Raw genomic sequence first — 25,655 nt, 5'->3', positions numbered from 1 at the left:
GACTGGAGTCCTACAAAAGAAATAAAAAAGGTTAATAAAAACTTTTTTAATTAATTTTCCAAAATTTTTTTTTCGATACTCACTTGAAAATCCGGCGTCCACGTCGCTGATTTTCCTACAAAAAAAAAAGACAAAAAAAGGAAAAAAATGTTAGAAAATTTTTTTTTCTTTAAAAATTTTGAATTCCTATTTTAAAGACTTACTTATTTACAATATTTGAGATTCGGTTTTTCCAAGTTGGAATTTCCCTACAAAAAAGGAAAAAAAATGGCAAAAAAGTTTTTTTTTTAAAGTTTTGAGTTCCTTTTTCGAGGTGATTATAAAACATGTAGTGTATGCTTAACGTTGTATGTATTGTATGCTTATGTATGCTTTGATTGTGTCCATACATGTATGGATATTAAAAATGAACGCATGCTATGTATGGCATACTTATTTTCGCCATAGGATTTACAAAAAAAAAAAAAAAATTTAAGCATTTTTTATTTAAAATATATTCATAGATGATGACTCATAAAGAATTAAATTTTATTTTCAGATATAGTTTCATCATCAGATATAGTCTCAATATCTGAAAGAATAACAGGATTTACTTTAGATATAGTAATAAACGTAATAGAAATATTTTAAATGAAAAGAGAAGAGAAGATTGTAGCAATAAAAACGCGATAGAAATATTTATTTTTAAATTTTTTTAAATGAAAAAGTAGTAATAAACACGGTAGAAATTTTAAATAAAAAGAAAGATTATAATAATACGCGTTGAATTGTTTTAGCCAGTACTCAATCATTATGAAAAAAGTGGTAAATCGTTAAATTTGGTAATAAAAATTGTTGACAAGACGTTATCCTTAAATCAAACAATACATGAAATTACCACATTGATCATACAATACATACATAATTGGAAAAAAAACCATACATTACATACAGTACATTAAAAAGTTTTAATAATACAATAAATACAAAGCTAACCATACAATACATGTTTGCTATATACCCCCTTTTTCGAAACTTATCTATCTTACGCATCCAGACTTGTCTAAAATATAAAAAAACCAAGGCCGATTTCTCCTATGTGTCCAGGTCGTCTAAAAAAAAATGAAATTAGTAATCATTTTTAAAAGATAAAATAAAGAAATTTTTAGAAAAAGTAATAAACTCACCAAAATCCCATGTCTAAAGAACCAAAAAGTTACCTAAAAGAGAAAAGAAACAAACGTTAATAATTGTTACATTAAAGAGACTGGCCAAAACATTCCTCCTTACCAAAATCTTTGTCCAAAAATATCCAAAGAATACCAAAATTTACATCCGCCTAGAAAAAAAAGAAAAAAGTGAGGGAAAGGAAAGTACGAGTGAGATAGGGGAAAAATAAAAAGAGGGAAAGAGGAATTATAGAAGAGAGGAAAGGAGAGAGGGAAGTTTACCAAAAAAAGTTTATGCCAAAAAAAATTTAAACTTATTTTTAAACTTTAGACTTTTTTTAAGGTTTATACTTTTTTAAACTAGACTTTTTCTAAAGTAATATTAAATCACGTGATGCGTGTGATTATAAATATGAGCCTTTTTCCGATAAAAGATTTATTTTTTATTTTATTTTTTTAGTAGAAGTGCGCGTATATCCATACTAAACTAACTATATAAACCCCTAAAACAAATTTATCCTCTTTATAGTCTATCCAAAAGCATACCAATCGCACCCGTTGACATCCCAATCTTTTTTTTTTTAAAATGATGCAGCGCATTTCTTTATTTATTAGTACTGGGTACATTAAATATTTGAAATACCTAGAAACACTATCCCAATGGTTTAGTGCCTCTATAGCAACATGACCTATATAATAAAAAAACAATTCTGACTAACGTACTTACTCATACCAACCTATACCATATACCTGGTTAAGAACAATACAACCAAATAAAAAACCATGATGGAGCCTAAAAAAACACAACCAAAAAGAAAAATAACTCAAGGCCTAACTAAACTACTGTACATAATGGAAAAATGAACTAAAAACTAAACAACGCCCTTTAGGTCTCATCTTGCCTAGCACGTTAGCCCATCTTTTCCTACAGTAATTCATTTCCTGTAACCAGATTCTTGAAGATTTAAACCAAACTAAAAAACTCCCAAGTGAACGCTAAGCTAAAAGCAGTCGACATTAGTTCAGTCCAAAAATCCAAAAATCTAAACGAAAATCCAAGCCAACACATTTCACCTTTATTATCAAAAATTTTTACGTGCAATCACGTGACTTTGATTGTTGGAAATGTGTCGTGTAAAACTTTTCTCTTCCTCACTCTTAATTTTCTTCGTAATCTTCTCCTTCCAGCTGGCTTTCGTCCGTACCTTTAATGAATCATCTTGCTACACGTTGGCCTACTACCTTTGATCCGTCAGCTAGGTGATCCTCCGGTCCATCAGCTTGTAAAATCCACAAAAAAAAATTCTAATTCTCACTCTTATTTCCAATCCACTGTTTCAAAGAAACCAGCAATCTCAAAATTTGTTTCTCGGAAAGCAATTTTTATGTGTAACTACATTACCCAAGATTATCATCCATCTGTACATGTGAATTGCCGACTTGCCACAGTTTGTTGGTGAGGGCTGACCTTTGCGCCAATGCCAAAGAAATCTATCTGTGTTTCATCCGCATGCTAAACACTTTGCTGTGCCAAACAAGAACTAATGGTGACGAAAAAATTCCCACGAAAGTGAAATTCCAAAGAGCAAAAAACAAAGGCTCCATCCAAAGGCTACTGAAAAGTGAACTTTCTTTGTTTTCTCAGCCTGTGTCAGTTGACATCCCATCTCATTTATACTTCCAAATAGATCAAACATCTGATAATATTCAAAGACTTGATTACAAACCAGAGAAAAGCAACTCTAAAAGTAAAAAGTAAAGTTTTAGAGTTGACTAAAGTTTCACCATTTCCAACCCATGTTTATTTACTCTTATGCCAAACCTAAGTCCCTTTCAACTATCTTTTAGTTCGTATATTATTGAGACTCCCATGAATCAAAACAGTTCTTTTCATTAAAAAACATATCTATAGATAGCTGAAGGAGCGCGAAACCAGTTTGTGGCGTCAAAATATTGAAAAACTCTATGATAGAATTCTCCAAAGTCTTTTTTTCGGTCTAAAATTTTTGGTTAGTGATAGAGTTTTAACTTCTAAGATGATACTATACTTTTTATTAGTGATGCAAACATTCCAGATTTATTAAACAGACTTGAGGTTAGAGGTCATAAGCTATCCCACCAGCTGGCAAAGTGTATGAAATTTCTTTTAATTCACAAAGAAAGCCTTGCTAAAGTAATCTTTAGTGTAGGTCTAGTAATACATTGCCTTAATTGAGCGTGGCTACGAAGTTTATGATTCTTAAACTATATATAGTATATGTCAATATTGTTATGTTTAATTGCACAATTATACTATTTAAATTTACAATATATTATAAATTTACCGGTGGATATACGTATCCACCCATCATATAACACGTGACTTTAAGTAAATTGATTATCGAATCTTGAATCTTGTGTATCTGATGTCATGATTTAAATAAATTAAACTATTTTTTACTATTTTTTTTACTATTTTTTTACAAATTTCATTCTCACGCTCTTTATCTCTCTTTTTTTCATTCGTTTAACCCTTTTTCTTTCTTTTTTTTCGTTCATTTGACATTTTCTTAACTGTTTAATTTTCAAATACTCCTTTTACCCATTAATTACAACACTTGTCATATGTTAGACCTAGAATGTTTAAAGTTAAGTAAACATAATTTCGTATATGAATTAGGGTTGGGTTAGATTAGGGTTAGGGTTAGTTAGGGTTAGGATTAGGGTTAGTTAGGGTTAGGGTTAGGATTAGGGTTAGGATTAGGGTTAGGATTAGGGTTAGTTAGGTTAGGGTAAGGGTTAGGGTAAGGGCATAGGTTAGAAAATGGTTTAGGAAAAAGAGAGTATCGGGGCTTAGCTTCTAGTTTTAATTTTTTTTATTTAAATAGATACTAATACTTTAACTTGTTTATTTAGATGGATAACTATCATGATGATAATGTTTATGTCTATGAGAATGAAGCTGAAAATCGTATGCCATCTCCTGATAACAATGTGGAAAATGATTTTTATGAAGATGAACCTGAAGATAGTCCACTCAAGGAAATTTATAGTGGACAGACATTTACATCATTTGAAATTCTTGAACAAAGTCTAAAACGATATGCTTCTCAAAAAGGCTTTGAAATAAGAGTAGTAAGATCAGAAAAAGAGGACAATGTCTGGACGCGAAAAACATATAAATGTCACCATGGTGGCAAATATATTCCTAAAAAAAAAGTAGATCCAACACAAACACGAGATCGGGAATCCATTCGTATTGAATGTGGATTTTTGGTAAATGCTTCATATCGCAAGTGTCAGAATTTAGTATTTGTAAATAAATTTGTTAGTGAGCATAACCATGAATTACAAAATGGTATTGATCTTCAAGAATTCTCACCATTATTACGTAAGATACCAGATAATATAGTTGAGGAGATACAGTTTTATGTTCAAGAATGTCATTTAGGTGCTACTGTTTTAAAAAGGATATTACGAAAAAAATATCCAGACCATGATATTTACAATCAAGATCTTTATAACATGATATGCAGATTTAAAGCCAATATTCAGATTAAGAATGATGCTGCAGCATTAGTTGAATATTTAGTTAAGTTACATGCAGAAAATCCTGAATGGTATTTTAAAGTTGATTTTGAGAGTATTGATAATAGACTATCCAAAATTTTTTGGATGTCACCAGAGCAAAAGAAAATGTGGTATAGGTATCATGATGTTGTTATAAATGATAACACATGTAAAACAAACAAATATTCAATGCCTTTGAGTGTGTTTATTATAATTGATTCTGATCAACGAAGTAGAATTGTAGCTACAGCAATAGTTTGTGATGAAACTGTATCAACATATGAATGGATTTTAGAACAAACAAAAAATGCAACTGGCGATCTTCAACCAGCAACAATTTTTACAGATGCAGATCCCGCGATGCAAAATGCAATACACAAACAATATCCTAAATCATTCATTAGACATTGTTCCTTTCATATTCGACAAAATCTTATTAAAAAAGTTAAGAAAAAACTTTGTAACAAATGGGATACTTTTCTTGGTGATTTTTATGCTTTGCGTAATTCCATTGTTATGTCAGATTTTGAACATCGTTGGACAGATCTAATAAATCACTATCCAGAAGTACAGGAATATTGTGAACGTGTATCATATCCAACTAAAACATGTTGGGCATATGCATTTACTAAACGCAGTTTTTCAGCAAATACACATTCAACACAACGTGTAGAAAGTATGAATTGAGTTATAAAATTAGAAGCTAATTCAGGAAATTCATTGTGCCAGCTTCATTCAGGAATTGAACTACGCTTAAAAGATGAAGCTAAATATGCAAGATGGCAAGAATTTCGTAATATGAATCCTACTACAGGAATGCCTAGAGTTTCTGATACTATTTTTAGAAATGTTGATGAAATATGTAAAAAATACTTAACACCAAATTCATTAGCTTTACAACGTAAACAAATGGTTGAAAGCCTTTTGTATAGAACTTGGATAAAGGAAGTTGAAAATATTTATCTATTGGTAAGGATATGTATTATATATGATTTTATGGTTTGGTTTGTTATTAATATAACAATAAATATCAATTAAGGATTCAAATCGGTATGACGAAGGATTTGTGGAAGATGATTATGAAGAACCCCAAATTTTAATTAATATGGCTTTAGAGGCTTGTTCAAATGGTATAGTAAATGAAATTTGGGAAGTTAGGCATCTTCAAAGCACAAAAAACCGATCACAATTTGTCATAATACTTGACGATGGTAGTCATTACTGCACATGTCTTTATTTAATTTATGCTGGATTCGTTTGTAGGTATTTTTTTGCCGTAATGTTACAATCAAAAATTGCACAGTTTAACATTAAACTTATACCTTCCCGATGGTATTCCAAAGAAGGGCTTTCAGTAATGGATAAGATACAAGAAAATTCAATTCAGCTGATACAAGATGGAGAGCAGAGAACTGGTACTTTTTATACATTAAATATTATTCGTGGACAAGAAGTATATAATGAATTTATAAAAAATTTGGATTCAAAAAAAGAAATATTTGGTCGTGGAATTGGACTTTGTAAGAAGGCTTTAAATCTAGCAATTGCAAGTAATTCTCACCAAGTTTTTGAAAATCTTTTACAACAGTTTATTGAGCAACAAACAGTATCACTTTCAGCACAAGATGATGATTTAACTGAAGAAGTTTTAGGTATTTCAAATCCAATTCAACACAAAGGCAAAGGCCGACCTGCAAATAAGAGATATTTGTCGGCTATTGAAAATTGTTCTAATAGAAATGCAAATTCAAAAAATCAAGATCAGGACGAAGTTTCGGAAGGATCAAGAAAGAAAAACAAGCGGCAATGTGCTCTATGTAAGTCATGGTATCATGACTCGCGAAATTGCCCTTCAAAAAATAAAGAACAAGATAAAGAAAATATTTAGATAGTTTTATTTGTTATTTAATCAGCATATGCGTTTAATTTAATAAAATAAAGTTGTTTACGGTAAATCGAAATCACATGAATAAATCACGTGAATATATAGGGAGGATATGTATATCCTCCCGTATTAAGTAAAAATTTTCTTAAATTTAAATGCATAGTATATAACAATAAATTAACAATAACGAGTGTCTTATTATATTATTCTAATGCATTTTAATATTTTAATAAATTAGTGTTATGATAAATGGCAAAGCTAATCAAAATTTTACTTTTTAACATTAGGTAAATTTGTGGATCAATAAAAAATCATTGCTATATCATCAAGTTGAATAAAAGAATAAACTATTACATTTTTTTTTAAAAAAAAATCGTATTATTTAAAATTAAAAAAAAATTTAAAAAATTATTCGAGACGAAAAATAATGCACCTAGCGATCGACCCTATAGTCACATAATAGTCACATGCTAGAAGCATTAGCTTATTCATATATCAACAACATATTCAAAATATATTATTCATATATCAACAACATATTCAAAATATATTATTCATATTTCAACAACATATTCAAAATATATTATTCATATTTCAACAACAGTATTCAAACATATATCAACAGCAAATTTGAAATATATTAACAACGTATTCAAAATGTTCACTATATCATTAGTTTAAGTACATGTTTCGAAAATATTGTAAAATTATTTTATTCATATTACAAAAATATTTACTACATTATATTAGTTTAAGTTTAAATTTCAACATATATTAAAAATATTATAACATTATTTTATTAATATTATAAACATATTGCGTATATTAAAATATGTAGAATATATATATACCATCTGTTGATAACATGTAGTGATTATGTCTAACATATTTTGTGAAAACCAGAGGTTTCTGCAAAGTTGACTCGTTTTCATTTTTTTTTCTACTTCTTCCAACAAATGAAGCGTAAGGTCCAGTTAGATATATATATACTATATATGGGTACCAGTCAACTTCATGGTTTTCAGGAATAATTATATTAAATGCTGACAATAAAAAAAGTATACCAGAAATAATTTATCATAATTCCGCGATTTAAAGACACATTTATTTATCAAACAATAACGCGTAATCGCCCATCTTTATATCATATAAAAATAAAGAGTTTTGTTTTTTTATAAAATCCATAATGAAAAGTTTTTTGGGTTTTCCTGGTTGAATCATATAACTTGCTAAGCCATTAACAAATTCCTCATCAAAAAAAAAAATAAAAATAAAAAAATAATTAGTAAAAAAAAGAATAAGCAGAAAAAAACCCCCGAATGGGAAATCGCTGTTTGTCATAGACCATACTACAACAGTAAGGGTGGCTTTTTATTCGCAAGTTCTCAATTCTAGAGTATAAAAAAAAATTTTTTTTTTTTTAGAAAAAAAATATTAGTAAAAAAAAAATAAACAGGAAAAAAAAATTGAGCAGGAAAATCGGCGCATTAACGTAATACCGCAGCGGCAAGATCTGCAAGTTCTTGATCTTAAAGGACAAAAAAGAAAATTTTTTTCAGAAAATAAAATATTAGTAATCAAATAGCAAAGAATATTATTTTGTTGTGAAATGAAAAAAAATTGAATCAGCACTGAAAAAATTTTTTTTTCGAATATTATAAAAAAATAAATGGAAAAAAAAAAATTAAACAGAAGAATCGGTGCACTGCAGTCATTCGATTCGCAAGTTCTCAATTTTAGAGGATAAAAAAAAAATATTAGCAATCAAATAGAAAAAAAATCTTAAAAAAAGAATCGGTACCACAGCAGCAAGAGTGTCATCTGATCTGCAAGTTCTCAATTTCAAAGGACGAAAAAAAAAATAGCTTTTTTTCAGAAAAGAAAAAATCAAGAAAAACATTCCGGAATGAAGCAAATTAGTGCTTACATTTCTATCTTGTTGAACCTGAACTGATCTTGAAAAGATGAAATAAATAAATAAATAAATATAATTGGTTGGCTTAATCAAAAAAGAAAAATTTCGAATATTTCTTTTTTAAAAGAAAACAGAATCACCAGAAATTAAAAGGTGTTTCAAGGAAATAATATATACGCACTTTTAACCACTTTTAACCAAAGCAACCTTAACAACACCAAATCTGGTATAGATTAATAATATCCCATAATTTTTTAAAATCAGAAACACTATAAAGCCAACTATTATACGAGGGGTGGTGGCTGTAGGCAAAATATTAGGCAATGAGCTGGCTGGCTGAATATACAGAACGAACGTAATGTTAACGTTAACATTAACGTTAACCTTCCATTTGCGAATTGACCCTTTCCATAAAAGTACACGACCAACTAATTTTATAATGGTGTAAAAAAAAAAATTAGGTGATACAAGCCGAAAACGAAATTACAGTTACAATTTTATTATACGAGACAAAATTATTTTAAAAGATTCCCTTGAAGTTCTTTCACCAATTGTCTTTTCTCTAAAGAAAACATTTAAAATAATGATTTTACCTTGACCCTTTATTTATTTACAAAATTTTATTTCTAAAATATTTGAAGATAGAATAAAAATTTTTGCGCTAAAGTAGAATGTCACGACCGACTGCTAAATATACACGAACATTACAATTAAATATTTGAAATAATTTATTAAAATTTTCTATATATCAAATAATAAATTAATTACAGGAGTCTTCAAAAAATTATAATATACTAGACTATTACAATTTATCTATTTATCTGATAAAATTACTAAATAAGTTTCCTTTAAAAAAAAGTTAAGAAACGTGAAATCAAAGAATTTAAAAGTTTGAAAAAATGAAATTATGAAAGTATTCTATATTTAAAAATCCAGAATAAAAGCAAATTTATTAATTAAATGGAACCGATTATATATCAATTTGATAGATTAACTACTAGTAGTTCAAATTTGCTGATAGTGAATTTCATCTATATTATAACTATGTTTAAAATCCTTGATTATTCCATCACCTTTATATTTATTGATCAGTTTTTCATAATTTTCCTCTTCATAAATAGAATCAGATGTATGTATAGAAATTGCAGGTCTACCTTTCCATTTTTCTAAAAAATCCTCCAAGTTTTCTAAAGAAAATTCAAAATCATCATAAAATCTAATTTCTTTTAAATTAGTCGGTGCCGATTTAATTAATATTTCCAATAAAATTTTCCCATTTTCCAAAAATTTTTCATTAGTTTTATTTGTAGTCACAATATTATTTATAATTATTAATAGTGATTTTAAATTTTGACAATTCTTTAGTAATTTTTCAAATTCAGTGAAATGTTCTTTTGATGGTGAAAATGCAACTGACAAATATTCAATCGAAGGACAATTTTCATAAATTTTACGAATAAAATTGAGAGAACTTTCATCAAAGCTATTATAATATTCACGATTAGTAATATCATAAGATTTAAATAAAATTTTCTTAAGACGTCTTCCACTATTTTCAATTATACTACTAATTACATTTAATCTATTACTATTTATACTAAGAACCTCAAGTTCATTATAAACCTGCAATTTCAATTTTTCTAATTGTACTTCACCAAAAAAAAGATAATCATCAATTATTAATATTTTTAGTTTATATAATTTTGGAAGTATCTCTTGAAGTAATGTATTATCAATACCACCTACATATTGAAAATATATTCTTAAATAATTGAGACTATCTGCCTTTTTTTCTAGTGCATAAAAAACTTCTTCATAAGGGTTTTCTGTAAGAAAATCATCATGAAAATCATCTTTCCATTCAAAATGTTTCAAGTTTTTCTGAGCTTCAATTAACATAACAATTCCGTAATTGGGTTTTGAGTACGTATTAACAATGATGAGTCTCTGTATATACTGACAGAATGGTGATAATTTTTTAAAGTATGAAGAATTAATTGATGTATCACATTTTAATTCACAAAGTGATTCAAGAAGAACTTTAGCTTCTGGAAAAATTAATATTCGATGTTGAATTGACCTCATATCTAAATACTCCAATTCCGGACATTTTTTCATAAAGAATTCATAAAATTTATTTTGCATAAAAAATTGATTATAACTTAGAGATGAACCAATAGAAAATATACTATTTATAGTATTTGCATTGATACTTCTACAGAAGGATAAATAATCAAACAAGAGTGATTGTTTTGAATCTGAAGGTAATTTAATTCTTTGATTTGTTATGAATTCTTTTATATCATCAATTAAATAATGAAAAATAATGATGAATAAAGAGTTTTTATTTCTATAATTAATACTATCGTAGCACCAAGGATTCCTCCATAAAATTGGGATCGCAATTTTACACCAATATCTATTGACCATTAGACATGAAAAGAGAGTTTTAGAATCTCTTGGTAATTCTTCAATTATTATGGAAAAAATGTCATTATTGAGTTTGGACATTCTTGATTCAAATAAATAAATAAAAATGGCTTAAAAAAACTTTTTACAACTGAAACTTTAAAGTATTTTCAAAAATGATTTTTTTACAAATATTAAGTTGTTGCAAAAAAAATAAAATAAAATAAAATAAACGAACCTTATTATTTTATTTTACGAGTAATGTTTCATAATGGTGAGACAAATATTACGCCAAATATCATGATTGGTTGGGTTGGTTATCATTTCGGAATTCTCCGTAGCTAATTTTTGGCTACATGTGCGCGATCACGTGATGAAAGTGATATCATATCCGCGGATTTTTGGAATCACAGGATGTTTTAATATTTTAATATTAATACTTTTTTTTTTTTTTTTTTACGATATATCGACATGTTTTACATTTATAAAGAGTGAGTTTTTTTTATTAAACACAATTTAGTAAATTTTTTTTTTTTTTTATAAGCTAGAAGCAAATCATAGTATAAAATACTACCTACTAACTCCATATCAATTATGGATGTATTAACAAAAGTTAACACTAACGACGACTATTCTAACCCTAAACTATAAAGATAATAAACTATCTAAAAAGCAAATTAAACTAAACATTATAAATTGTATAAATCTGGTCTATGAATATAACCCCACGTCCTCAATTTCATCTATTTCACTAATTATGCGTTTACGTTTTTTATCACCTTTGGTGACGCCTTTTCTATTTTCAATTTCATTAACTTTTTTATTACACCTCTGCAACCAGATACCCGAACGATTTAAATAACGATTTTCCCAAATTTCTTCTAACAACTGTCGTTCTTGTTTAGAACTACATAACTTTGTATAGCTCGTTATTAAAAATCCCTCTAGTTAATTCTCTAATTCGCAACTGACTACCTATAATTAATATATTGGATGAAGCATTGAAGAAATTAACTATTTCTTTTGCTAAAATTCTAACGATTTTATATTTTTCGTTATCTAAATCCATTAAAATGTCATATTCCGTCTTTTCATTGTCATCACATGACCATATACTGTATGTTCCCAATCTTCAACCACTAATTCACATCTTATACAAATATCTGTTAATATGTGACCGCAATTTCTTTCAAATAAGACTGCATATGTTGGTAATATTTTCAACAAATTTTTAATCTTGTACGACCTCAAAGCGTTATCATCTCCGCTCGTGAATTTCTTATTTGGTGAGATTCCTTTTTGAACGTATTTTTCCAATTAATTTCTTGTAACTCGTTACGGTAGCATATATCCTCTAGGTAATGACATGTTAAAATATTTGCTTTATATTTAATATGATTAATTTTTTTAACATAATTTCTATAGTCACCATACAATATCTTCTTTTTCCATCGTAATGTGTAAATATTATATGCTACCGTATAACGGGGGCCACAGTACCCCGGGTATGATACAGATTTCAGAGGTTTTGGCCTTATACCCCCCCACCATTGCGTGAGTTTTTATTATTAGTAGATATGTATATATAAAACTTATATAATAATTGGGTATTTATCATGAGTAATACCTAGGTATTTATTAAATTATTTTAAATAATAAAATCGTAGAAAATGGGAGTTCTTTTTTGTAGGGTACTGTGCATAGGGGAAGTACTGTGGCCCGCAAAATACGGTAAATCTACTAACGAACAAGAAATTATATTTTGGTCACATATTATATTATCATCGTTAAATGATTTGTCCTTTATAAACTCTCTCCATTCTATTTGCTAATTTTTATCGCACATCAATTGACATATGAAATTTAATTCAACAAAGTATCTATTATTTAACATTTTTCTCTTACTATCTTCTTCTAAATATCCCAATATTATACTAATTAATGATTTTTCAATATTTATTTCAAGAGAAGCGTTATTTTTAACCATGATCATCAATAATATTAATCCATGCAAATTTGCTTTAACGTTATCCACTTCTAAAATTTGTATTTCAACACTGAATTTTATGTCATTTACTTCAACCATTTCTCTGTCAGACATAATATGATATCCGATCTGATATTTTGATAATCTTTCTTTTTATTATTCCAAACAGTGATTCCCTTTTAATGTTTGTATTGAGTTTGAAGATTAAAAATTCTTCCTCTGCAATAAGAGCCATTTTATCTTTTAAACTGATCAATAAGCTACAATTTAGTAAAATTTATTAAACATTGTATACAATCTTCATATACTATAGTAGTACAGTCAAATATATACCCCTAAGTTTTTTTAGGTATATCAAGAAAATCACGTGATTAATATCACAATTTCGGCCAGAATTAATATGTTTTGGCATCAATTAATTTAGGCAACAAATTAAGTGGGTCTAATTCTGGCCGAAATTAATTACTTTCAGGTGAAATTGGCAAATAATGTGACTAAGTTCGGTATATCAAAAATTTTTTTATAATAAGCGGTAAATCAAAGTTTGGCATACGTTATAGACAAATTTTTTCATAATATGGCTTGTCTAATCTCGATATAACGAACTCTTGCTTTACCGAATTTTTTTTTAAAAACTGTTTTCATAATATTTAAAAACATCTTGATATACCGAAACATCATATAAACTTTATATACAGTAACTTCAAAATTATCTTGTAAAATATTCAAAACAACTTTAACAAATTTTTGACAGATATTTAGGTGTATAATATTGTTATAAACTGTTATTTAGTAACTACTACTATATCTGCGATTATTCTAACTTCCAAGTTAGGTGGGTTTTAAGGTATTTATTATTATTTTTTTTCAAGTCTGAGTCGAAAAAATTTTTTGATCATCTGATCGATATTACATTGGATTATCATTTTACAGTTTTGAAACTTAATTACCGTTAAATAGAAAAATAATTAGTATAAATCTAATTCCAAATCTGCGGATATGTTTATAACATGTACAAATTGTAATTGAGCATATCGAAAATTTTTTTTTTTTACAAAATTATTTTACAATATTTAAATAACAAAACTATATAAATAATGTTTTTTATCGTAATTTTTGGTGATATAAAAATTGAAAAATAGCATGTTTTTAATGAAAATATTGATCAAAAGAAAAAAAAAATTGATAAACAAAAAAAACCGCAATAATGATTAATAGTACATTTATATAAAAAAAGATTGATGGATTAAATGTGCGTATGTTATCATACATTTATGATGATTTGCTTAAAAAATTGTACCAAGGCGAAATAAATTTGACGTTTATAATAAAAATGATCGATTACACGTTAATGTAGTTTATTATTCATTTCACGTCATTTGTAGATCTTGCAGCTAAAAAAAAAATGAAACCAGACAGTTAACAAGCCTCTTTTTGTTAAAGAAATAGGAAATACTGCACTAATTATGATTTATTACTAAAACAAAATTTTAATTCTAATCAATTAAAACATATTTTATTTTATTTCAAAAAAAGGCAGGTATACTGCTGCAACAGATACATAATTACAGTGGTAACGAATACATAACTAACTACGTATACATATCAACTAGTTATGCATCCCATGAACCTTTTGAAGTGATCCGGTAGATAGTGACATAGTCGCAGTACCGGGACCAACGTAAAGGTTAAATATTGAAATATAAATTAAAGGGGTAAGAAATATAAAAATCTAAAAAGTAATAGGAAAAATCAAAAGAATTTAATCATGGTATATTGTGTAGAAATTTGAACTAGTGAAATAAATCGTCCGTGCCTTGTCTATAAGTACTGTAAGGGTTACGGTAGGGATGAGCTTGACGTCGTGTACGCAATCGTAGCCTCAAATGTGGGTGGAGGCGTGAATCAATTCAACTATTTTAGCTCAGGTTTATTAATTAATCACATGATCAAGTGATCGGTTTTAGGTCAATTAAATTCACTATACGAGGGAATTGCTAACAAATTGAAAATTGTTACACGCATCGGCGAATATTCATTTTCTTATTAAATATAAATAATAATTGTAGAAGTTAAAGGTTTGTTTTTATCATTACTAATTTTATTTCATAGGATAATATCATTAACATTAATATGGACGCTTGAAAAAATGGAAATATTTGAAATCAACGTATAAGCTGGATTTGAATTTTTCCAGAATTTTCTCATTTATTTACTTAACAACTTAATTGAGGTAATTTGTCTTATGAAAACGGAAAAAGCAAAATTATTGCCATAATATAAGCGAGATAAAAGAAGAAAACAAAGATTCTTTAAAATAAATTTTTGTTGTTTTACTATCGTATTTTTTTTTAAAAAAAACAAAAAGGATTGCATTCTTTTAAAAACAATATACACGAAAAAATTCATTTGATTGTTCGTTTATTGATTAATATGATTTCTATAAAGATGTTTTAAGAAAGTCAATGACATTTTCAAGTGGGAGCCGCTCAAAATCCCAACGATCTGAATTACAAACCCGACACTCACAATCCTGACAAATCATATTCTCGAAAATTCAAAATCACGATTCCCGACGTTCATTATCTCGACTCGACATCCCGATACATTATTTTTTTTTAATTTATATGTTATTACTTTTCTTATGTAATACCTATAAAAATTTATCCGTTGCTTCTGTAAAAACTCCGTAAAAATGAGCATTTCACGGATTCACGGAAAATGAAAATAATTTAAAAAATTCCGTGATATAAGGTTATTAATTTCGGAAATATGAGCCTTTTACGGAAAAAAGATGGAATACAATAAAACGGATCGACTTTTTTTATTGTAACAATTAATCTTTTTATTAATATAGTTTTAAAATATATCGCAAATGGGTTTATTGTAAAAACTTATATTTCTTTTCTGCACTTGACATTAAAAACAAATCCATTTTGAAATACTAAACTAAAATATTGTCATTATAATTAATTGTCAGGAGGATAATAGATTGTGAGCGTCGTGTTTGTGTTGTGACGGGATTCTAATCGTCGGGATTTCGTAGTAAATCTTTTCAAGTACATATTTTGCTGGAATAAGCACCCCAGACTTACAATATAACGACTATGATGTTGTTTAACTCGAATTATATGCAAAAAAAGATTTCTTATCTTGTTTATTGTCATATACAGATTATATACTTTTTTTGCACAGTATTTAAGCGATCAATTATTTGCAAATGTCGTGCAATTGTAAAAAGTTCAAATATTAGAAAACAATTTATTAATTAATCTGATGAAGCTATATTATTTAATAAGAATAACTAGATTATCATACATTATAATAAATCTACAACCTTTCCCAAATAATACCTTGAATTCTTGCTAAATTAAATGTTAACCGACATTTCGGCTTACAAGACATTAATACAATAATTAATTAAATCTAAATAACACAAATAATCAAAATTTTTGATAACTCCTTCACTTTTATATTTATTGATCAGATTTTTATAATCCTCTCTTAAATAAATAGGATCAATAGTGAATATAGAAAGTGCACGTCTACTTCTCCATTTTTCTAAGAAATCCTCCAAGTTTTCCAAAGAAAATTTAAAATCATCACCAAGCCTAATTTCTTTTAAATTAGTTGGTGCTGATCTAATTAATATTTTTAATAATTCTTCCCCATTTTTCTCGTAAGTTTCTACTTTATCTCTATTCCATAAAACTATTAATAATGATTTTAAATTTTGACAAATTTTTAATAATTTTTCAAATTCAGTGAAATGATTCCTTGATGATGGAAATGTAATTGATAAATATTCAATAGAAGGACAATTTTCATAGACTTTTCTAATAAAATTAAGTGAATTCTCATAAAAGTTAAAGTCATCAAATTCGAGATCAATAATATCATAAGGTCTAAATAAAATTTTTTTGATACGTCTTCCATTATTTTCAATTATACTAGAAATTATGTCCAATTTGTTAAAATGCACACTAATCACTTCAAGTTCATGATATGCCATCATTCTCAATTTTTCTAATTGTTCTTCAGCAAAATAGAGGTAATCATCAATTATTAATATTTTTAGTTTATAGAATTTTGAAAGTATCTTTTGTAATAATGCGTGTTCATAATTATCCACATATAGTAAACATATTCTTAAATGACTGAGACTTGCTACTTTTTTTTCTAGCGCAAGAAGAACTTCTTCATAAGGATCTTCTGTAAGGATATCATCACAGAAATTATCTTTCCATTCAAAATACTTTAAGTTCTTCTGAACTTCAATTAACTTAGCAATCCCATGGTTAGGTTTTGGGTCCACATTAATAATGATAAGTCTCTGTATATATTTACAGAATGGTAATAATCCATAATAGTATGAAGAATCAATAGATGTATCACATTTTAATTCACAAAGTGATTCAAGTCGTGCCTCAGCTTCTGGAAAATAAAATATTTGATGTTTCATAGATTTCATATCAAAATACTTCAATTCTGGACATTTTTTCATAAAGAAATAATAAAATTTTTGTTGTATAAAATATTGATTATAATCTAAATTTGATCCAATAGAAATTATATTGTTTATATTATTTACATTAATACTTCTGCAGAAAGAAAAATAATCAAACAATAGTGATTGGTTTGAATCTGAAGGTAATTTGATTCTTTGGTTTGTTATAAAATCTTTAATATCATCAAATAAATAGTAAGCAATAATAAAGAATAAATAGATTTTATTCTTATAATTAATATTGTTATAGCACCAAGGATTCCTCCACAAGATTGGTATCACAGTTTCACACCAAAGTCTATTGACCATAAGACATGAAAAGAGGGATTTTGAATCTTCTTGTAATTCTTCAAATATTAAGAAAAGAATATCTTTATTGAGTTTGGCCATTCTTTATTCAAAAAAAAAATGTGATTTAAAATGGCTTAAAATAATCTTTTTACGACCGAAATTTCTAAAAGTATTTTCAAAAATAATTTCTAAAGTATCAACAATATTATATTAAAAAAAAGAAATGAAAAAAGAAATCCAGTTCTGATCAACTTGCTAAATTTGAGACATTTAATTTGATTAATTGACACAAGTAATGTTTCACGATGCGAAAATAAATAAGCAAATATTACACTAAATATCATGTGATTGCCTATCAATCGGAAAAAAAATTTATCGCTGTTTTCAAAAATTGTGAAACGTAAACAATGGGAAAATCTTATACACTACCCTGTGATGGTTTTGTCACTTAGTCACGTGATGACATGTTTATTTACTAGCCTGATCTCTATTTGTCACCGCATTATATGTCACCTGTACTATCACGTTTAAAGTACTATTATATTGTGACAGAAGATTCCCCCGTACAACGTAGTATAAAGGGAAACTTGCAATTCAGGAAAATAATTGTTTGTCTCATAACCTAAAGTTACTAAAAAAAATTGCTTGTATCTTATAAATAGATGTGTGAACTTTTAAAGAATTTCAAGCTCAGGTGATCAACATAAAACTAAAATTTCGAAATTTGATTGGATACTTATGAAGTCGCGCTCATTTGTTGATCATCACCTGATTCATATATATTTGCGATAAATAAAAATTTTTTAAGAATAAAATCATTTCTATATGTTTTCCATAATCCTGTACTAATGAGCCTACAGCCGTGTCTATTTCAAATACTCAGGACAAAATCCAGCAAAATCTGGTCCATTATGTAATTAATAGAACAAGCAATTTTATTATAATGAACCAATAATTTAATTCGGTTTACCAAATTATTTTACCACTTTTTTTATTAATTATAACCATTTTGTGAAACTTTAGTGATAACACAGAAATTTTAAAACACCAATAAGATATGCGCCAGCGAACAGCAAATGTAATATGAAACAGAAAATGAAGATATTCTTTTTAAACTTAAGACCGATATACTTTTACTGTTTGCAGTATATACTTGTTCGATTGATTAAGTAATAGTATTTATTGTAAAGGTAGGTTATAAATTTATATTAATTTCAGTTTCTATTTTATATTGACCATGGAATATACCATAAATAAATCAATGGTACGAAGGAGTATTTTATGAAAAACATAGAAAATAATGTTATACTATGGCTATGATGCAGATAATTTGCGAGTAAGTTCAAGAAATATTTTTACAGAGAGATCTAATCATCAGATTCATGATATGTTGCTTATAAATACTATAATGTGGTTTACATTTCTTACTTTATTTGAAATTTCAAATTCATTAAGAACTCTTAATGCATTTTCAACAGGAATAGGCATCGCTCCATAAAGCCTATACTATTATTTATCTTTTGAGATTTTACTTTGAGGAACAAGGGTAGCTAAATTCGTCATGAAATTATCATCACAAATTTTGTAAAACTTTTTTAACCAGTAAATCAGAATTTTTTGTGATCATACTGTATATATAAACATATAAATTTTGAAAATATAGTTCTGTGAAATAACTGCGGCAATAAAAATCAAATATAACTCTTATACTTTTCCTTGATTAATCCTATAACAATTAATAATGAAGTTGAAATCTCTAAATTTTTAGTTTCAATGAAAGGTAAATCTGGCTAGAAGATTAATGATTGATCACAAGAACAACCTCCAATTCACTGCATGCATGTGAAAAGGTGTCATTGCGAAAAAAAATAACATAAAAGTAAATGAATAACCTTTATTATAATCTTCATTATATGATGATCCCTTTAGTAAGCGTGAATTTATAGCGCCAAGATGGTTCCTTATTTCATAATTTTATAGTATAATACAACTGGAATGAGAAAACTTACTGAACTCAACTTACTCTTGTTTGATATCAAAAATTCATACATTAAATGCGAACTTTTAAGTTGTGTGAAACTTCATCTGATATTATATTAATCATTAAACTTTCACTATCATGCCTAGAGATTTAAAAGACAAATTAAAATTAATTGAAGAAATAATCGCATCAGGAAATTATTTCCATGTAAAATATACATTGAAATCCAAATCAAATAATGTGGAATTCTGAATAGCTCCAATATTTTCCAAATGCCCCGTGACAAAACACAGCGTAGATCCACAAAATTATATGTGAATCCACGTAGGATATATGGAAATGTATGGAATTCCACATATTTCTGAACTTAGCCATATGGAATTACGTTGTCTGATATACCTAAAAATTTCATGATGCGGTTCTTCTGGTAATCCAAATTATATATTAATAAAAAAATTATATAAACTTTTGAATTATACATTATTTAAGTGGATTAGTGAAATTCGATGTAATGGAACAATCTGCTTCATTAGTAAAATTTGTCAAAACTCCGTTATATATAGAAATCCGTTATATTGAGGTTAATTTAATTATAGATTATGATAATCTGTTTCAGATAATCAAGACTTATGTTCCGTTATATCAAGGTTCCGTATATCAGATTTCACTGTGTAATTACTATTTTTAAATAATTATTTTATTATTAAATTTTTTTGTTACTTAATTATAATAATTTAATATCAAATAAATTTGATTTGCGCATGGTTAAACTTAAAAATGTAATTATTTACTGCCTAAGATATTAATAAAAAATTACTACAAATTGCTTTATTAATACCCTATAAAAATTTTATCCGTTATTTCTGTAAAAACTCCGTAAAAATGGGCCTTTCCCGTATCCATTCATGGATAATGTAAATAATTCCCTTACGAAGAAAGATGGAATATAAAAAATGAATCAACTTTTTACAGGGATAATACTATATTAACACTTCCAAAAGTAATTGTTATTTTTAGAATACTATTCAAAATTAAAAAATTCTTTATGAGTAATTATGTAAAGCATAAAAAAATTGATAGATTAAAATAAAAGTAAAGTCAGGTGAATTATATGTGAGTAAGTTATTATCTATGATTTCTTGTTTAAAAGAAGTAGTATTGTAAAGATATTAATTGAATTTTAAAGTGCAAATACGAGTGAAATCCTATATTTATTTGCATGAAAAAAGTACTCTTTTACATAACTTTTGCATAAAGAATAGAATATAAGCGTGAAGTTGTATTTATTTCCTTGTGACACTATAATAGATAATTGTAGAAGTAATTGAAAGTAAATTTTTCATCATTTTTCTTATATATACTTAATACACTTCTTTCTTATTTCAAAGGATAATATTAATATAGGCACCTTTAAACTTTGAAAAAATAAATATATTCAAGTTTAACATATAAACTGGGTATGAAATTTCACGAAATTTCCTAATTTTTATTAACTTATGAAATGTTCAAACTTGCCGACTGTAAAAGAAGACAAATAACCAACATATGTTAATAGAATCTTTATTTTTCCTTTTATTTATTTTGCTTATTATAATTACATAAATTCCAGTACAATTTATGATTATATATGATATTGTTATATTAGTTCTTTTAGGTTTATAGAAAATAAATGGTTGTAAAAAGGTAAGCAGAAGGGCTATGGTTGCATGATTGATCAAATACGTTAGATTTCCTGTTGTCAGACATTGTCAAACATGTACAAAAGATCTTATTATAATTTTTTTTGAAGTCGAAAACCCTATGCATCAAGGCTGAGCTTTATTTATTTATAATAAAAAACTATACATTAATCGATTTTAAAAAAAAATACATAATATAAATATACTTTAAAATATAGCAATAACATAAAAATATAATGTTAATATAAAACGAACTAATACAAAATTATATAAAAATCATAAATTTTATAACAAGAAATTGATTATTAGTGGGAGCTGATTTATTTCATTGCATTATAAGATAATAAGAACTATTTAAAGTAATAAGCTTTATTTACTAATGAATTTATGTAAAATTTTCATGATTAGGTATTTTTAAATATTGTTAAGTCAGTTCTTTGATGTTTATAAAAATAAACAATATGCAAATGCCCTATAAAAAATTTTTATCCGAATATTTCCATTATTTCTCCGTGTCTTCTGTAAAAATTCCGTAAAAATGATACATTCACGGATATCCGTGTTAGCGAGATGAAAATTTTCATGATTTAAGGCTATAAATTCCATTAAAATGATACATTCACGGAAAAAACATGGAAAGATAAAATACGGATCAGATTTTTTACAGGGATGGTAAGCAGAAGGATTATAATAGTACGAAAACTACACAACAAATCCAATCAGATGTGAATAAGGTATGGCTCTACACTAGCTCATACAATCAGACACAAATAAAGGATTAACAAAATCAAAGTGTTTTCTTATACTATAACTGAGGAGTAAATTCTCACTCTTATCTGCAGTGGGACAGAACTTAATTTATAATAAATTTCATATATATATTGATATAGCAGATATAAAAAATAAAATAAACATAATAAATAAAATAAATTTATCTAATTTAACTAATAAAATAAATATAGTAAATATAACAAATAAAATATATATATTAAATTTATCAGCTACACATGATTTTCATGACATATCATACATCTGACATTCATGATATAGATCGTCTCTTGTTTAAATGATTGACGATCACGTGGCATCATCAATAAGATATTTTTGCAATTTAGTCCTATTTTCCTGTAATCTTCCATATTCTTTGATCAAATTTTTATCCACCTTAATGGAGTTTAGATCAAAGTATATAATATCCAGATTTTTCCATGTGCAACCTATTACAGTCTTCCCTTAAAACCGAAATTTGTCGATGAAATGCAAGATGTTCATTTATTCTTTCATTTCGGAGTTGCTAAATGTACTCATCTCTTTCTTGGACTTCATTCAATAAAATCTCATTTTCTGCGACCAATTGATACTGTTCATAATTAGTAAGAGGGGGAGGATGTTGTTGTTCTGCTCATAGCAACATAAGTTTGGTGTCATCTTTGCTTATATCTAAGTTGTTCGCTAGGAGTTGATAGTTGATCCAAAAGTTGTCCTAAATAAAAGGAGTTAATCATGGCCAATTGTGTATCTTTAAGGCATATTGACTTTGTTACACTTTTTAAGATTGCCTCCATATGCGAACATAGATGCATCCAATGAAACTGTGGTATGAGGTAATGTCAATATAGTAAGTGAAAATGCATTTTGTAAAGGAAATTGTGTGCATCTGGCTGGAGCACCATTTACTAGTACTAACCTCCATCAAAACCTCCTTCACATTGTCTCTCCATTTGGAATCTACTATTTTTCTAATGATAACATAACCGCAACATCTATTATGTTTTTAATATCATCATATGGAAGTAAGTCATTTCTGTTCATTGCCTAGTATATAATGGTAGCAGAATATATAGCATCAAGAGGTTCTTCTAGTAAAAGTTTTTCAACCTTAGGTGCTTAGTATTACACATATTGATCCATTATAAATTCCTTTAGAAAAGTATTTGTTATTAAGAAACATAACTCAAGATCCTTTCTTTAAGATGACCTCACACAGATAATTTGTGTATTCATTGAACAATTTTATCAGTTTATCAGTGCTTTTTAAGTTCATCATTATATCTAATGAAGGTAATTGCAAAGCAATAGGCATTAAGATTATATGCTAGTTTTTCCTGTTGTAAACCCAATATTACAATTGTGAATAGTTATCCCATAAAAGAATTTTTTTTTGCACATGGTGCAATAAGTATGCACATGATGATTTTTAGTGTCAACTTTCATCATTATTGTCTGTCTTCTTCTGATTCTCTTTATTTGACATATTGCTTATACTGCTGGCTGAATCTGATGCTTGGTCTGAATAATACACTTCCCAATTATTAAAATGGTCTGTAACTTCCCAATAAAATTGTATTGTCTCAACTAATATATCAAACGATGGTATTATTCACCTCATTACATTAACCAAATAATCTTATTAAATATTTGAATTAATATTTCTATGGGTAAATATTGAACAATATTTGTTTAACATTATTTATGTTCTTTGGCATATTTGGTTAGGCCATTGTCATGCAAGATCTCATTAATAGGCACTTCTTATCCTATCATCTCATTAAATTAATTGGAATTACATTACCAAATATTTGTATTAAAATTTCTGTTGGTAAATTTGGATGATATCTATTTCACATCGTTTTGTGTTCTTGGTATTCCATTGTCATATGAGATCCATATGACAATATTTGAACAGTTAAATTTTTAAAAAAAAATATTTAAAAAACCACCAAAGTGATTTTTAAAAAAATTGATAAGTAAACCAGTTTAGTAAATCATATAACTGATACCAAAACTACAGTTACCCAAAACCAACTAGTACCCTCTCTATAGGTCCAGTAGTAAATAGGGAAAGTAAATGTCTACCTTTCCATTTCTAAGAATTTCTTCAAATTTTCTAAAGAAAATTCAAATCTATAACAGAACCTAATTTCTTCAAATTATTTGGTACTGATCTAATATTTTTAATAGTTCTTCTCCATTCCTCAAAAGTTTTCGTCAGTATCTTTTCTGCCAATATATATTATAACTATGAATAATAATTCAAATGTTTATAAACTTTTAATAATTTTTTAAGTTCAGTGAAATTTTCTTTTGATGGTAAAAATACAATTGACAGATATTCAATTGAAGGACAATTCTAATAAATTATACGAATAAAATTGAGAGAACTTTCATTAAAGTAATAACCTTCATAATCAACATAATCAATATCATAAGGATTGAACAAAATTTTCTTAAGACTTCTTCAACTATACTAGAAATTACATTTAACCTATTATACTTAATATTAAGAATTCCAAGTTTATGATAAATCTGATTTTCAATTTTTCTAATAGGATTCCTCCATAAGATTGGCATTACAGTTTCATACCAAAGTCTATTGACCATAAGAGGGATTTCAAATATTAAAAAAAGAATATCTTTATAAAAAAAAATGTGGTTTAAAATGGCTTAAAATAATCTTTTCACAACCGAAATTTCCAAAAGTATCAAAAAAATACTAATATTAGGTTAAAAATAAAAATAAAAGAAACGAAAATTATATTAAATTCAATTCTTGCTAAATTGGATTATAAATGAAGTAATGTTACACAATAGCAAAACAAATATTACGCCAAATATCAATATCATGTGAATGCCAATTAATAAAGCAAGTAATTATGTGCAATCGTGCAAGATGACGATAACTGGTGACAGACCATGATCGTCGTTCACGTGACAGAAAGATCAAGTCCGAAGTTTTTGAAATTCTCTTACCAGAATGTGGTAGCTCTCAGACTGACATTTGATAAACCCGGATACCGCGGGGGAAAGGTATTAGTCTTGGTTAGCCTATAATTAAAGGTTTTAGTAGTATTGTAGTTGTAGTAGTATTCAGCGAATGAAACTTGGTGTTGGATATCTCACGCCAAAGAAATTCCATCGTTAGTGATGGAAGTAGTGAAGTTTGTGAAATTTGACAGATATATCGCATCAATATGCTTTTAAATGAGGTTTGAAGATTTTATAATTTTAAATATCTTTTTCTTTAAAGTATTAACTGTTAATAATTTTTATTTTAAATATTTAATATGTCAAATCACATTCATTAACCAAAACTCTAGCATTTTTTCAATATATGGAATATCTCAAAATCTATAAGAAATTATATTATAATTCTTGGAAATGCAAATGATGGAGGTTTAATAAGTTATATCAATATAGTTTGGAATTTATTAATTTCCACATAGGAAATATATTAGAAAATTGCTAAAGCTGATTATCACCATACCAGCATTAAGATGCACTTTTGGCCTGAATTAAAATTTAAT

General features: G+C 27.1%; 3 protein-coding genes across 3 annotated transcripts; all 3 read right to left on the bottom strand.

Moving 5' to 3' along the window:
* Nucleotides 1–9,502: 9,502 nt before the first annotated feature.
* OCT59_012952 (uncharacterized protein) lies at nt 9,503–11,008 on the bottom strand (the record flags this gene model as incomplete). Its single annotated transcript, XM_066140495.1, has 1 exon — nt 9,503–11,008. One exon carries the CDS (start codon nt 11,006–11,008, stop codon nt 9,503–9,505), a length of 1,506 nt encoding a protein of 501 aa, XP_066001375.1.
* A 1,726-nt stretch (nt 11,009–12,734) lies between these two features.
* On the bottom strand, nt 12,735–13,007 carry OCT59_012951 (uncharacterized protein; the record flags this gene model as incomplete). Its single annotated transcript, XM_025326980.2, has 1 exon — nt 12,735–13,007. The coding sequence occupies one exon, from the start codon at nt 13,005–13,007 to the stop codon at nt 12,735–12,737; it is 273 nt and encodes a 90-aa protein (XP_025173469.2).
* A 3,280-nt stretch (nt 13,008–16,287) lies between these two features.
* OCT59_012950 (uncharacterized protein) lies at nt 16,288–17,790 on the bottom strand (the record flags this gene model as incomplete). The annotated part of the gene is made up of 1 exon (XM_066140492.1): nt 16,288–17,790. One exon carries the CDS (start codon nt 17,788–17,790, stop codon nt 16,288–16,290), a length of 1,503 nt encoding a protein of 500 aa, XP_066001374.1.
* Nucleotides 17,791–25,655: the final 7,865 nt, after the last annotated feature.

Source organism: Rhizophagus irregularis, chromosome 20 (assembly GCF_026210795.1).
Source record: "Rhizophagus irregularis chromosome 20, complete sequence".
Lineage (NCBI taxonomy): Eukaryota > Fungi > Glomeromycota > Glomeromycetes > Glomerales > Glomeraceae > Rhizophagus > Rhizophagus irregularis.
This window is presented reverse-complemented; position numbering and strand designations above follow the sequence as displayed.